Here is a 13,277-nt window from a genome sequence, read left to right on the forward strand (position 1 = left end):
TATATATATATATATATATATATATATATATATATATATATATATATATATATATATTCGACCAGATATTTGGTTAATTCAACCTTTTTTCTATGTAGAATAAATCGGGTCGAGTGGAGTGCGTGAACATTCGACGAAATCAGGTATCCGCAAGTCCGACGATTCCCGGACGTCGAAGGAAAAAGAAACGCTTCTATTTTTACGTCGTCCCGTCCCGGCATCTTCTTGAGCGATCGAACGCGACGGCCGCGGGAACACCATTCCCGATATCTGATCGTTTTATCGAGAATCATACGAGGCACACGCAGGGAGAGCCGCCTGGGAGGACGTTTATTTGCGAGCGAGAAACTTGTCGTCGGTTGCCGCTAATTGATGCTCCAACACGGGGGAGAACTCCGTACAAGAACGTCGCCCGCGATTTGCCTCCATTTGTTCGGCGAGGCGTGTAAAGGGCCTAATGTCGTAGCCAATTACTGTGCATAACAGACGAATCAAAGTGCATCGTCGGGAAACCAGTTCAGCACGCGTAGACCCGCCTTCGGCCTGTCTTCGTTCATTCGTTCGTCGTCGTCGTTGTCTCTCTCTCTCGTCCTATCACGATTGCAACCCCGCCAATTAATGCGACAATCATTAACAAATCTGTAATAACACGCGCGGAAGAAATCTCGTTTGTTGCACGATAAAACGCGATTAATTCTCGTGCGTAACGAGGACGAGATATTAACCCTTAAGCGACAAGCTGGGTCTGACCTCAATTACATCAATCGACATGTATTTTTCTATCCACTGAAATTTTGCGATATGTCTGCGTCGTAATCAGATGCTGAGTAAATATTTTTATGCAATGGAAAAGTTCATTCTTGTCAAACTGGTTATTTGTTTCAACACATAGAGAGAAATTTATAGCAAAAATTACTATACAATTTTTATAACCGTAAAGATAGATTGAATTCTGTGATAATTTATTATACTTTCATTTATACGTGCTATTTATATTTTAAATTTTACCGTGAAAAAATTTATTCAATGATACAATGAAGAAAATATAAATGTAAAGTTTAATAAAGTATCTTAATAGATAATCTTAATTTTTTCTTTTATATATTATCAAAGTGAAATTTATTAAAAATATTGTATTATTTACTAAAAACGTAAGAAAAATTGGTATAGTGAGTATGAATGTATGTATAGTGAGAATGAATGTATATATATATATATATATATATATATATATATATATATATATAATATGACATATTTATAATATATATAAGTTTAAAATCAATATATATATAAAAAGAAAAAAAATGTATTGGGATTACATGACCTCACCTTGTTATTTATGTCTTATAATTTCACCTTGTCGTTTAAGAGTTTAAATTGTCCGTCTCGAATTACGAAAATTATTTGATAATAAAGTGACAAAGAAAGCGGACACTAAAATTTGTCGAACATGTTCGCAGACATGGTAGAATATATTTGAACTATTTCTCTTTCCTTTATAGCAGTAGTAATTTTTTTCTGGGAAAACGACCGTGTATCATAAAATGCAGGAAAATGAAACTTGAAAACGAAGTAGCAGATATCAAATTGCAAATTAAAGACCAAGGGTTTTAATCGTTAATGGCTACGTGTTACGTTGCAGGTTACATTCTCCATAACGTATCGAATAGGTCAAAGAGCATCCCGAAGAATTCCTAGCAGCATACTTTAACGATTTTGCATCCATCCCGCCCACGAAACTACCCTCAGTCCTGTGAACCTTCCCCAAGAGTTCCCAGGCGATCGCGTCTGTTGTTTCACGTGTTAGGCAGAAACTTAAATCATTTGATGCACCTTCAGCGAACTCGATCGTCATTTCCGTCAAACTGTTCTGTTCCGAGCAGATAGTGACTCATTAATTCTCGATTAAAAGTATGTTAATCGCTTTCGAGGTACTGAGGATGACAAATTGAGACCCAGAAAGAAACGACAAACACAAGGATAAATTATAAAGAATAAAGAACATATAAAATGTGTTCTCTCGCGTATCTGTTTACTCATTTATGTTGCTAACATTTATTGTTCTATCATGCATTATTTATACCTTTTATATCTATTTCTCTTATATTGTTACGCCTCCTCGTCATCCACGATCTTGTTTTCCACGAGTGTTTGTTTCGAATGCGAGTCCATCAGTAACTAAGCCAGATGGTCGTCAATTCGCGCGATCTAATCCGGATTTCCAATGGTATGTTCCCGTGTAACCGACGACATGACGACGCAAAGGAAAACAAAGCGCGAGTCTCTCGCGGCCGACGCATTGTTGTTGGCACAAATGGCGATATGAGTTTCATAAATCAATGTCGAGGCGCTATCGCCGGATGCCGGCTGATTGATCGGAATATTTTAGTTCGCAATTTGCCAGACGATTTGAAAAGAACTGGAGAGATTACTTAAATCGCGAGCTCTATCGGACGAGCTCGCTCGCTTTCTTCGCGTTTTCCTCTGCATAGATGCATAAGGAGCAGCTACTAATCACTGGTGAACTTTAATCGTCCCGTGTGTTTGCAATGAGCGTAATACGCGAAATGGACTTTCAATTTAAGGAAGCGAGACGGATTATATATTAATTTAATGTAACGCGTAATAAATTGTTGATTTATATACACAAAAGTCTAACTGGAATTGACAACTTGCGGTAATTAAGAAGGCTGCAAGGCCAGTGTCGTATTTTCAGTGACGCATCAAAAGGAAATTACTCATAAACTTACTATTCATCGAAAATTATACGTTCCTATTATCCGAGTAATAAATGTTAACTTGAGACAAAATTGAAATAGATGTTTGAATACATACAATATTATTTCTTAATTTTTCTTATCAATGCTTTATTGTGTCAATTATCTATGTGTCTAATAGAGATGCATAGATAATAGGGAGAAATATATATGTGCTTAAATATGTATATATGTAAATGTATTTTTGAATATTACTGTAAATTATGAACTTTCCATTTCTGTATTTTTTAAACAAAACGGAAAATGATTCTGAAATTTGTGTATAATATCAGTATATTAGTTTTTCATTAAAATTTTTATTTTAGTTTACAAGAAATAAAAAATAATATGCCAACTCCAAGAAATATGTATAAAAGGAGTGTCGACTTTAATTTCGAATATCTCTCTCAACTCTCGAAGTGTTTTCCTAATTGCATGAGTAGATAGATAATTTTTCAATGTATACGTAGTACAAGTTTCAATGAATTCCTAACAAACTTATTTTGCCTCACAGCCTCCTAAAGTGAGTACATCTTCCACTTTAACAAGACCAATTTTTTAGATATTTCTCGAAACGTTCACGAAGCATTTTTGTAATACTAAAGTACAAAATATAAGATCAAAATCTTCGTCGAACAGTGCATTTTGTATTGAGTGCTCTTTGCCGTAGATCTCGGGAGTCGACGGGGGTAAAAACAAGAATGAAACGACCGTCCCTCGGAAATAAAGGCAAGGGGGGATGAATGCGGTTTTATCTTTAGACTGGATATCGAGAGTCTTATCCGATACCCGGACGCCGGTCGTTTCTACATATTTTCCGCAAGTCTATGGAAATGCTGTCTTAAAATTCCGCATGACGCCGGGGCAAACGCGCTCGCCGCGCCGACGATAAAGTCGCACCAGAATAGATAGGTGACGTAAGGCGCCGTAAGGTCGCGATATGTTCGATACTTATCCGACGAATATAAACAGGATTTGAAAAGTAGTTTAGGAGAGGTCGTTTTGGTCTGCCGGCGAGATTATCGTCGAACATCCGCGACCTAACGATTCGCACTCGATATCAATGATCGTTTCATTCTTTATCATGGCCGTGAGTAGAAATTTGTCGCGCGCGAGAAAAGATCATGAGCAGTTTCTCGAAAATTAATCTGTTTTTCCGTCTAAACACCAAGTTCCTTTCGCCGCATCGTGTTCATTAAAGCAACGCAATCTTAGCTCTGGTTCTTTTCAGCTGAACTGCCTGAACTGGTGCAGACTTGTGCAATAAGTTAGAGTGAAACAAGATATATTTGTCTCTCTAACTTATTGCGTCGGTTCAGACAGTTGAAACTAAAAAGAACAGAGATCTCTAATTGACTGAAACAATGCAAAATCTGCTGACAAGTGCGAAATTGCTTCACTTGGCGAAAATTTCAGGAAAATTCAACGGTAAAGCAAGCGCTCTCACCGCGGCGTTGTGGCATGCGCAATTAATTCGCAATCTAAATTCACAATTAATTCTCAATCTAAATTTATGTGAGCCAAGACTCGCTTAAAATCGCTTCAGAATCGCGCCAACAATTTAACGCACGCATTCGAAATTTTACATTTGGTTATCAGGCTTTCGATCGAATTCCCGTCGAAGGTAAATCGACATCGAATTCGATGAATACCTGTCATAAAAACTCGATGCATCAAGAGCGGGATGTATTGCGCAACGTTACCTACATTGTCGCAACTTCCACGTGCGCAATAATTTGTTTGCCGCTTCAGCGAATGCGATATCCGCAACGATCGCATCTCGTCAAAGAGAAATCCACTCTCTCGCTCGCGCTCGAAAATGAAATTCAGACCTTTTCGAAAGTCCCGTCGATCGAGAAGGCCCGAAGTGGATCGAAGCGTTTGGCGTTTCCAGTCGGGTAGTTGACAGACATTCATGCGCATTTACGTGCACGTTCTGACTCCGATTGACCTTTTGCCGCTGTAAAACGAGATTTCATATCGACGAGCTTTTTGGCCTTTGCGTTCCGAAATTTTTCCGCGGAATTTCTCGATTCGCGCGCGCGCAGTTCTCGACGTAACGCGAAGACAAACCGACGGCTTCGTGGACGACAGCCGCGGGAGAAGTTATCGATTTAGCGGTGTTCACACAAAAATCTCCGGCGCCTTCGGGATTTATGGTGTTCTTGATATTTCACGAGGCTCTCCCGACGGTCAGTGGGCGAGTGTGTCATGAATTTTCATCGAAGCGGTTCTTATTTTACAGGCGTGTTACACACGTTGTAAGAAATTTCTCGGAATGTGACGTTATCCCGTCGTCATTACTTTGCATCATCAGCCCGCGTCGAATATATTACTTCCCGATAGCGTATTACACCTGCACCGAGAAAAGAGTATTTGAAAATTCCTTTGGAATTTCATCTGCGGGATATAAAGCTTATCTCTGTGAAATAAATTTTATTTCTATGAAATAAACTTTTGTCCCACGCGCGAATAAAGTTTCAAGCATTTTTTCCCAGCGTGTCGCGCTACATTCCTCGTTCGCTCGTCCATTTTTAAAACCGCCTTCATACGAGAGAAAGCTGCTAGTTTTTATTTTCAAATTGCGCGCTTTCAAACACACTACTTTCGCAGCTTACGTGTGTGCGGCTTACTTGATCGTTTACCTCGTCGTATCTACACCTACGCGGCATACTAAAGTGATATCACGCATTAGCAGCGATCGATGTTTCGAAATACGCGTCATGAATGTTAAATGTGCATCTCGATTCGAAATTCCGGCAATTTTATCGAAACACGACTCGCATTAATAATGTAACTTTTATACGTGCATGTGAGGACGCTCCAATGAATACGCTTTCATTAATAATTTTACAACGAATACAATCCGCGGGCTTGTGCAACGGGACGCAAATTTGTTTCCATCAAACTCGCAAGTGACGCGCGTTATCGTTGGAACATTTTATTCGGCTGTCGTCGAGGGATTATTGGCGCTCGAGATAAATCGTCCGAAGACGACGACGAAGAAGAGCAAACGACTCGATCGGTCGGCTTCGAAGACTCACCGTATAAACGACGTGATAATTCCGATGTACATCGCCGTGACACTGGACCGTCGACAGCATGTTGTCGGCCGGCTGTCAGCCTCCTCGGGGGAAGAGAAAAGAAAAAGGAGGGCGACAGAGAGACAGAGAGAAGAAGACAACTGTATCGGCTGCCGACTATCTTCGCACTAAGCGCAACGACCCCGTGGCTTAACGCCACATCTGACCGATGCACAGCGCACTTTTTCACCGGCGACCCATCGGCCGAGCCGTCGATCGCACTCCAGACACCCCGGAAGTTCTCCACGCTGCGCCAGCATCCCGCGACTGCCCCGGCTAATCGAATATCACTGCCCGACCGCGCGCAGACGATCTCCCTTATCCTCTCGAATTGAGTCCAACTTTCGCCCTCCGACCCGCGGAACTGACCTCATCCGTCTCGATCGCGGTCGTTATCGAGAGATTGCGATTGCTGACGTGATTTGAGATTCGGAGAGATTCAAATTTCGAGACGACTCGTCGCGATCGTGCGAGCCACACGGAATGAAGATGAAGGAGGATAAAGGAAACAACGGATCTCTCGAGACGAGACTGTTTCGGGTTTTGCGCGCCGCTGGCAAGGCGGCCCGGAAGGACGCGACGGCACGTTCGACGGCAAAAGCCGACGGAGCTCGAATGGAGGAGAGCGCTCGCGCGCTTCGGAGCACGCACGGCTAGCACGTACAGCGATAGGCCTAGGCGCATGCACCGAGGGCGCATGCGTTGTGCCCCGGCTCGCTCGTCGTGTCCCGCGCGCCGTTGCTTTCCTCCTCGCGTGCTCCATCGCGGCGTCCTCTCCTCATCTGACAGTTCTCAACTCTTTTTCAATTATCACTGTCGATGCTCGGACAGGCCGCAACATCTTCCAGCAACGAGTGGCACACGCGACACCGCGCGCGCGCGCGCGCGTTCGCGTCGGCGGGGCAAGTTGACATTTCTCGGCCGCGTCTCACGGCGCACCGAGATTATTAAATCGGCCGGCAGCCGGCCGGTCGGAGGGCAGGAGGTTCAGTGTGTCATTTTGTGTGGTCGCGCGGGGAGAGTGCACGGGAATGATAAATTTCCCGAAGAATCCAGGTCGCCATGCATATTGCAATTTTTCCAAAATCTCTCTCTCTCTCTCTCTCTTTTTCCGTCCCTCTACAACTACGGTTTTAGAACTGGAATGTGGTTTCTGTGTGAAAAAACGGAAATTGGAAAATCTACGCGGGATAACATGCCACCAAAATTTTAATTTCGTAAATACACAAGTGAGAATAGAACCTTCACCGTGGACTCTCGTGAAAGAGAGAGACGCATTGTCCTAATGACTCTTATAATGGATAGGACGTTTTAGCGATAGAGCTCTCAAGATAGAAGAAAATGGACGCGTGAATTTCACGATCTCGAGTTTGTAAGCGAATAAATACTTCCAGACGTGGAAAGGCTAATAAAGAGAGGGAGGGGGGAATGAAGAAAAGGGAGAGACAGAGAATAAGAAAGAAGATAAGAAATTAATTAATATGTTATCGTGGCGCATTATACGGCCTAATCTCGTTAAGATCCGCGGCACCGATCCGCCGTTTCATTTACGAGCTATTCATAGTCATGTTTATTAAATTAAATTTCATTAGATCCGACAATGGCCGGTCGGAGGGGGCCGATCGATCTTATTCCGGCGCGGGCTGCGACGCGCGCGGCCGATTTATTTTACTAGTATACCGGCACAACGGCTTTAAATTATTATTCTCTACTATATCTCTCGATCGATTATCGATACAGTTTCGGCCCCAGACACTCCGTCACTTTTGCCGCCTGAACCGGTTCGCGGAGACGGATCATTTGTCTCGATCCGCCTGTGTTCCCTCGATCCCGTCGTGTCATCCTCGTCCTTGATCCACGATCGTATTCTGATTGGGCGCAATTGATCAATGGTCTTCTTCTTTAATTCACGAAAATACCATCAGGCTCACTTTCATTGCCGGCTATACATTGCCGTCGTCGATTATTATTTGATTCACGATAACGCATGATTAATGGCCCCCGAACAGAGAGCTTTAATTACTCCGGTCAATTGTAGCGAAATACTTTAATAAGAGTGCATGACATAATACGATACACGAATATGATAGTCAGAGAAAGAGAGAGAAAGGGAGAGAGAAAGGGAGATACCTTATCGTGGCCGCGAGAGAAAAGTTTCAATTACTTTAGCAACCTTGCACTAATAGTATCTTCATTTTAACACAAACGGACGTTGAATTCGGACTGAATTAGAATTACTTGTTCCACTTAAGATAAAAGAAAGAGGTGCAGTGTCCTTATTAAGATAAAAGCACCAATACTTGGACACATACCTAACTCTGTACATTCTTATCATTTTAGTCTTTAAGTAAGACATTAAGTAAGAATATTTAAACTTTTAACACAGGATATATGTACACGGAGAGAATATTATAATTTTTCGTATAAAGTCTTTCCGGTTTTGTTATGTTTCTATTGATGCAGGAATAAACTGTCAGTGAAATCTATCTTACTGAAGAACACAGTAAATTGCGCTAGAAACATGGCAAATATTTTAATAGCGCATTTCAGTTTTTAAAATATGAATAGCAAATATGCAATGAAATAACAATCAGTTACTGCAGAATGTCGATCTATTTCTTGGTTATAAAATTCCATAGTAATCTTCACTATAAAATTCTTTCTATGTATATATTCAATAGGTGTGTGTGTATATATTCTATGTTAAAAGTTTAAATATCTCTATTTAAAGACTAAAGCAATAAAGCTGTCCAGAGTTAAATATATATTCAGGCACTGGTACGTTTATCTTATTTCTCCGTGAATAGCACTCCAAGAATGCGGCAGTATCGTTGAACAGGCGCGCAAAAATTCGCAAAGCTAAATACAAGTCTTACGTTTTCACCGACTAAAATTAGCAGTGATTTCTGCACAGGTATAGGAAACGAGAGCCGTCAACGTCAGAACAATAACAACTATCGATGGTTCCGTACCATTTCACGCGTTATATTAATAGAACTCAATCTCAGTCACGCTGTAGTTTTAGCAACATCTTATATCGAACTTATACTCTCGCTTCCAACTTGTCAAGAATAAAATTCGAATGTGGTTTAAATGTGTATCTCGGAATTTTTATAACTGATTAAAAAAAAAACAGGTTGTCTTCTCTCAGTTTTGTATGTATATTTTGTGTGTTACCTTTTAACTAGAAAACCGTAAGAGATATTCAAGTGAAACTTTTTGTTTAGTATATTATTTTAGATTAGTGTCAAATTACCCGAGTTTGCCCAGGAAATCTGGAAATTCCATTACTTTCTTAAAAAAATTCGATAACACCTAGAGATATAAGACGAAACTTTTGTTTTTAATTGACTTCAAAAAAGAACTTTTAGGAAGTAATTAAAAGGTATACGAAATGAAAAAGAAATTTAAGAAAAAGAATAAACCACCCTTTTAGAAAACTTAAAAGACTTAAAATATATGAAACAATTTTCAATAAATATTTCTATGTATTTATAATCCTTTATTTTAAAATATTCTAACAATATTAGAAAAGTCGGTGCGGAAAAGATAAATTAGATAACTAATTATATAACTGTAGAGAGATAAATAATAAAAAAAGAATGATTCAATCAGTCAGGTTTTTTGAGCCGATTTCAAACATTGTTAGAATATTAAAATAGAATTATAATAATATAAATAGAATATTATTATATATAATTATATATTTATAATTATATAAATAGAATATTAAAATAGAATATATTGATTAAAAATTATTTCATATTTTTTAAGGTTTCCTTTTATTATTACATTTACCATGTCGTCTTAGATTTTTAACTAGCTTAAAAATGATTTTATATTTAAATACATACTTTAGTTTACAACCATATAGGTAAAAATAGAAGATTATATTTATAAACCAAGTCAATTTAAATAAATTAAAATACGAGTCGTATTGATTCTCACACGCCAGCACCTGCACAAAAAAGTCACGCACCTACGTATAGGTTCAAGAGATGAGAGTGTGTTCTAATTTGCAAGGATGGTCATTGCCAGGTTGCAAATTCATTTCCGCACGTCATTCGACAATAGCACGCGAAGCACATTATACGAATGAGGCCTCGCGCAAGAAAGATCCTCGCGGCATCGTGGCAGCAATGAAGATCGACGATCTTCGGGCGAGGAGAACTCCGAAGAGCCATCCGGAGCGTCTTTTCATTACGACGGAGATTCGCGATCGATAGATCGTCCCGGTGGGCGGTCCGCGGCATCATTTTTTACGTGGCCGGTGGGCGACTCTGGCACGATAAATTCTCCTTTTTTCCTTTTTCCCGTTTCCATATACACAACTTGTAATCGATGCGTGGGCGAAGAAGTCACGACTTTTTAACGAGCCCGTTTCATTATCTTCGAAACAGCGAACTGCAATCGTGCATTCTGCACGAGATAAACCGCACGAGTGATGAATTCTCTCTACGAACAATTGCAGATCTCATCACGTATTATATATTGTGCCGGATGAAAACGTGCTTTTCGTTATTTTCATTCCAAAAATAAAATCTTCTCGTCGGGTCGGTGATACACGTGTTATAAGTTACACACTTGGATTATATATCGCGATTAAAAATAATAGATTCCTTCAAAAGATATACGGAGAAGACACTAAGAATATCATTTGGCTAAATATGGTTGCCGTAACGAAACATTAATGCTATTTTTTGCCCGTGCATATAAAAGGGTTATAGAAACCGTAGTACCTTTAACCTTTAATCTTCTTTGCCATACCTGCCAAAAGATTGAGAAAAAGACTTAGTAATAATTCATCAAACCTGGATAAAAGTTATCAAATGTTTTAGTGAAATGGTTTGAATTAAACGTATAGCTGAATATAATCAAATGATTTGGCAAATATTAAAATAATCTTGGCAAGACCTGATATCTGTTGCTAAAATTTGATAACTATTGTCGCGTTTGATACTAATTACCAAATATTGCACTGAAACGCTCAATCAAATGCATTTGTTAACTATTACAAGAACTTTTTTTCAATTTGCATACATGTATGTGGAACTCTCAATGCGCAATTAAATCTTACGGATTTTTCAACCATAATATTCGTCTTACAGACTACAACAGAGAAACAGTAATATTACTTTTGTCAAGACAACTATATATGAGGACTAGCTGAAACTATCCGGCGTTGCACAGGTTATTACAAAGTGTCAAGGAGAAGGGGTGGGATGTGCAGGTCTCACGTAGCTTATATTTTCCGCAGGGTCCTATAGAGTAACTATGCAAAATTTGACCCAGATCGGTCCAAGGGTTTAGGAGTTTGGAGTTTATAGGAACAGACAGACAGATATTCTATTTTGTATATATAGATAGATACACTAATTGAATTACGTATTATAGAAACGGTGAGAACTGTATGGATGGGCATGCAACAGCAATTTTTGATGTAATATCTATTTAACTCGAATTCACAGAAACTTTGTCTCTTCTAATCATAGAGAATGTCGTAATAGTTTCTCTCCTTGCAGGTAACCCCGAAATTCGCGCTGTTGCGCAAAAGTGCTGTTCCGCGATTTCTGAGTGGCGCTAACAAACCGTCACAGAGATTACGCGAGCTTCTCGACTCGATGTTCCGCGAGGCCCATTAATCTCGGTCGTCGACTCTTTAATCGCTAATTAACCAACAATTTATTCCCGAGCGGGGACTCGGACGGATGCTCGCGTCCGCGTCTGTCGCGCGGCGGTAACCCGCGTGGATTTAAATCTGATGCCGCCACCGCAACGTCGGGTGAGAAATCGCACCAAATTTCGGGATGCAAATGCAAGCGAGAAAGCAATTCCGAGATGCGCGCGTATGTTCGTGCGCGTTCACGCAGCGCTCGAAACCAATTAAAGCCGCTCTCTCGCGGCGAAGGTCGTTCCTTTAAGCTGCGCCACGCACCGGCGTGGTATTCGCGGAAGGCCTAAAGCGCTAATGCGGGGGCGGGATATGGCGGTGTCGGTGATGGTGTTGCTGGCGAGCAAAGCGGGCGGAACATTTTTCATGCTTCCGACATAAAATCCTGGCGAGAAGCGGAGCATTAATCCTTCAGCGGCATCGAAGGCTCCTCGGCGGACCGGCTGCGGCAAGACAGTTCATAAATTTCGATGCACTTAGAGCGGCGTGCCAGCCACCCCTTCGGCGCATCGAATCGTTACCGGAGCGATCGGTAAGAGACGAGGCGAGAATAAGTGGAAGAAGCTCGCTAAGAGAAATGGGGACGGTGTTGGGGACTGTCGATCTATAGAGACGCGTGTCTAGAAATTCTCTTACTTATGAAGAAAATTATCTCGCAATACGAGCTGTCGGGGTTAAGAATTGGAGCTTTCGCCGGGAAAGAAGATAACGTCGTGACGATTAAGTATTTTACTTCGCGAGAGAGAATTTGTTCGTCTGTTTCTCTCTCTCTTTCTCTTTCACTCTCTATCTATCTCTTTTTTTTTCTAGGATTTTTTTCAATAGATTGCAACTACTCTACGTCCTTATGAATTATAAAAGTGACGTTGAAAATTGCTACGGCTATTAAAGTGCCACGATTTGTTGCCGGACAAAGAGGAGAAGCCGTGGAAGAACGAAAGGGACAAAGAGGATCGGGACGGCGCAGTCTACGTGTATACATATATATATGGTGGTGCGATATAGGGCGATGACAAATCGTCTGGCCGAAAGGATGGGCCCCGCCACTGGCGTACGGAAAAATGCAAACTCTGATAAACGGCGCGGAACTCGAAGGAAAACTCGCTTTCTCTCTCTCTCTCTCTCTTTCTCTCTCATAAATTGACGGTTGTTGGAAACTATGAAAGTCAAGTGCGCTCCTAGAATAAATCGTTTTTATGTATTATGTACCTTGTGCTCTTTTGCCAAGAGTGTACCACACTGGATGCTTCTTTTCATTTTTTCATCTCTTGCGAAAAGATTAAATTCGCGCGTCTGGTTTATGTTCACCGTGAGGGATTCACGACTTCTTACCGCGAGAGATACATAATAAATTTCTCTCTCTCTATCTCTCGGCTAATAAATCCGTTTAACACATTCAGCGCCACCGACGCATCCGACGTGTCAGCGGGGTTCACCTCCCTAATTTGTCATGACTGATGAGGTGCATTAGAATTCCTACCGAGTTTTCAACATATACATTGCCAACCTTGACACTCGGAGATTGACTCATAAGTGTTACGGGTGTATGAAGGAGAGAGCCAACACTGCCGGGAGAAATAGACGCTGAGATTATTACGCGATAATATTGATGAATATCGTGAAAATAATGGTGATGTAGTTTGCAATATTGTTTGCGATAAGATAGGGGGCCATCAGGGCGTTCCGTGAGTGTCTAAATTTAACCGGAAGTCACTCTTCCGATAAACGGCACGCGCCACCAGATTGCGTCTGGTGGCGTGCACC

The 13,277-nt window shown here is 40.9% G+C and overlaps 1 protein-coding gene across 11 annotated transcripts in view; it reads right to left on the reverse strand.

The window, feature by feature from the left end:
* Positions 1 to 13,277, reverse strand: part of LOC116849895 (tensin-3) — a 245,469-nt gene that overhangs the window by 73,189 nt on the left and 159,003 nt on the right. Inside the window, exon 1 of one of the 11 annotated variants that reach the window (XM_032827531.1) lies at positions 5,804 to 6,475. The exons of the other annotated variants lie outside the window; for them this stretch is intronic. Within the exon in view, the coding sequence (XP_032683422.1) occupies positions 5,804 to 5,863 (60 nt within the window). The 5' untranslated portion in view covers positions 5,864 to 6,475. Of the gene's footprint in view, positions 1 to 5,803; positions 6,476 to 13,277 lie in introns of those variants that run through there. 11 annotated transcript variants of the gene reach the window in all.

Source organism: Odontomachus brunneus, unplaced genomic scaffold (assembly GCF_010583005.1).
Source record: "Odontomachus brunneus isolate Ranch 3 - 2012 unplaced genomic scaffold, Obru_v1 Obru_scaffold_128, whole genome shotgun sequence".
NCBI classification, from domain to species: Eukaryota; Metazoa; Arthropoda; class Insecta; order Hymenoptera; family Formicidae; genus Odontomachus; species Odontomachus brunneus.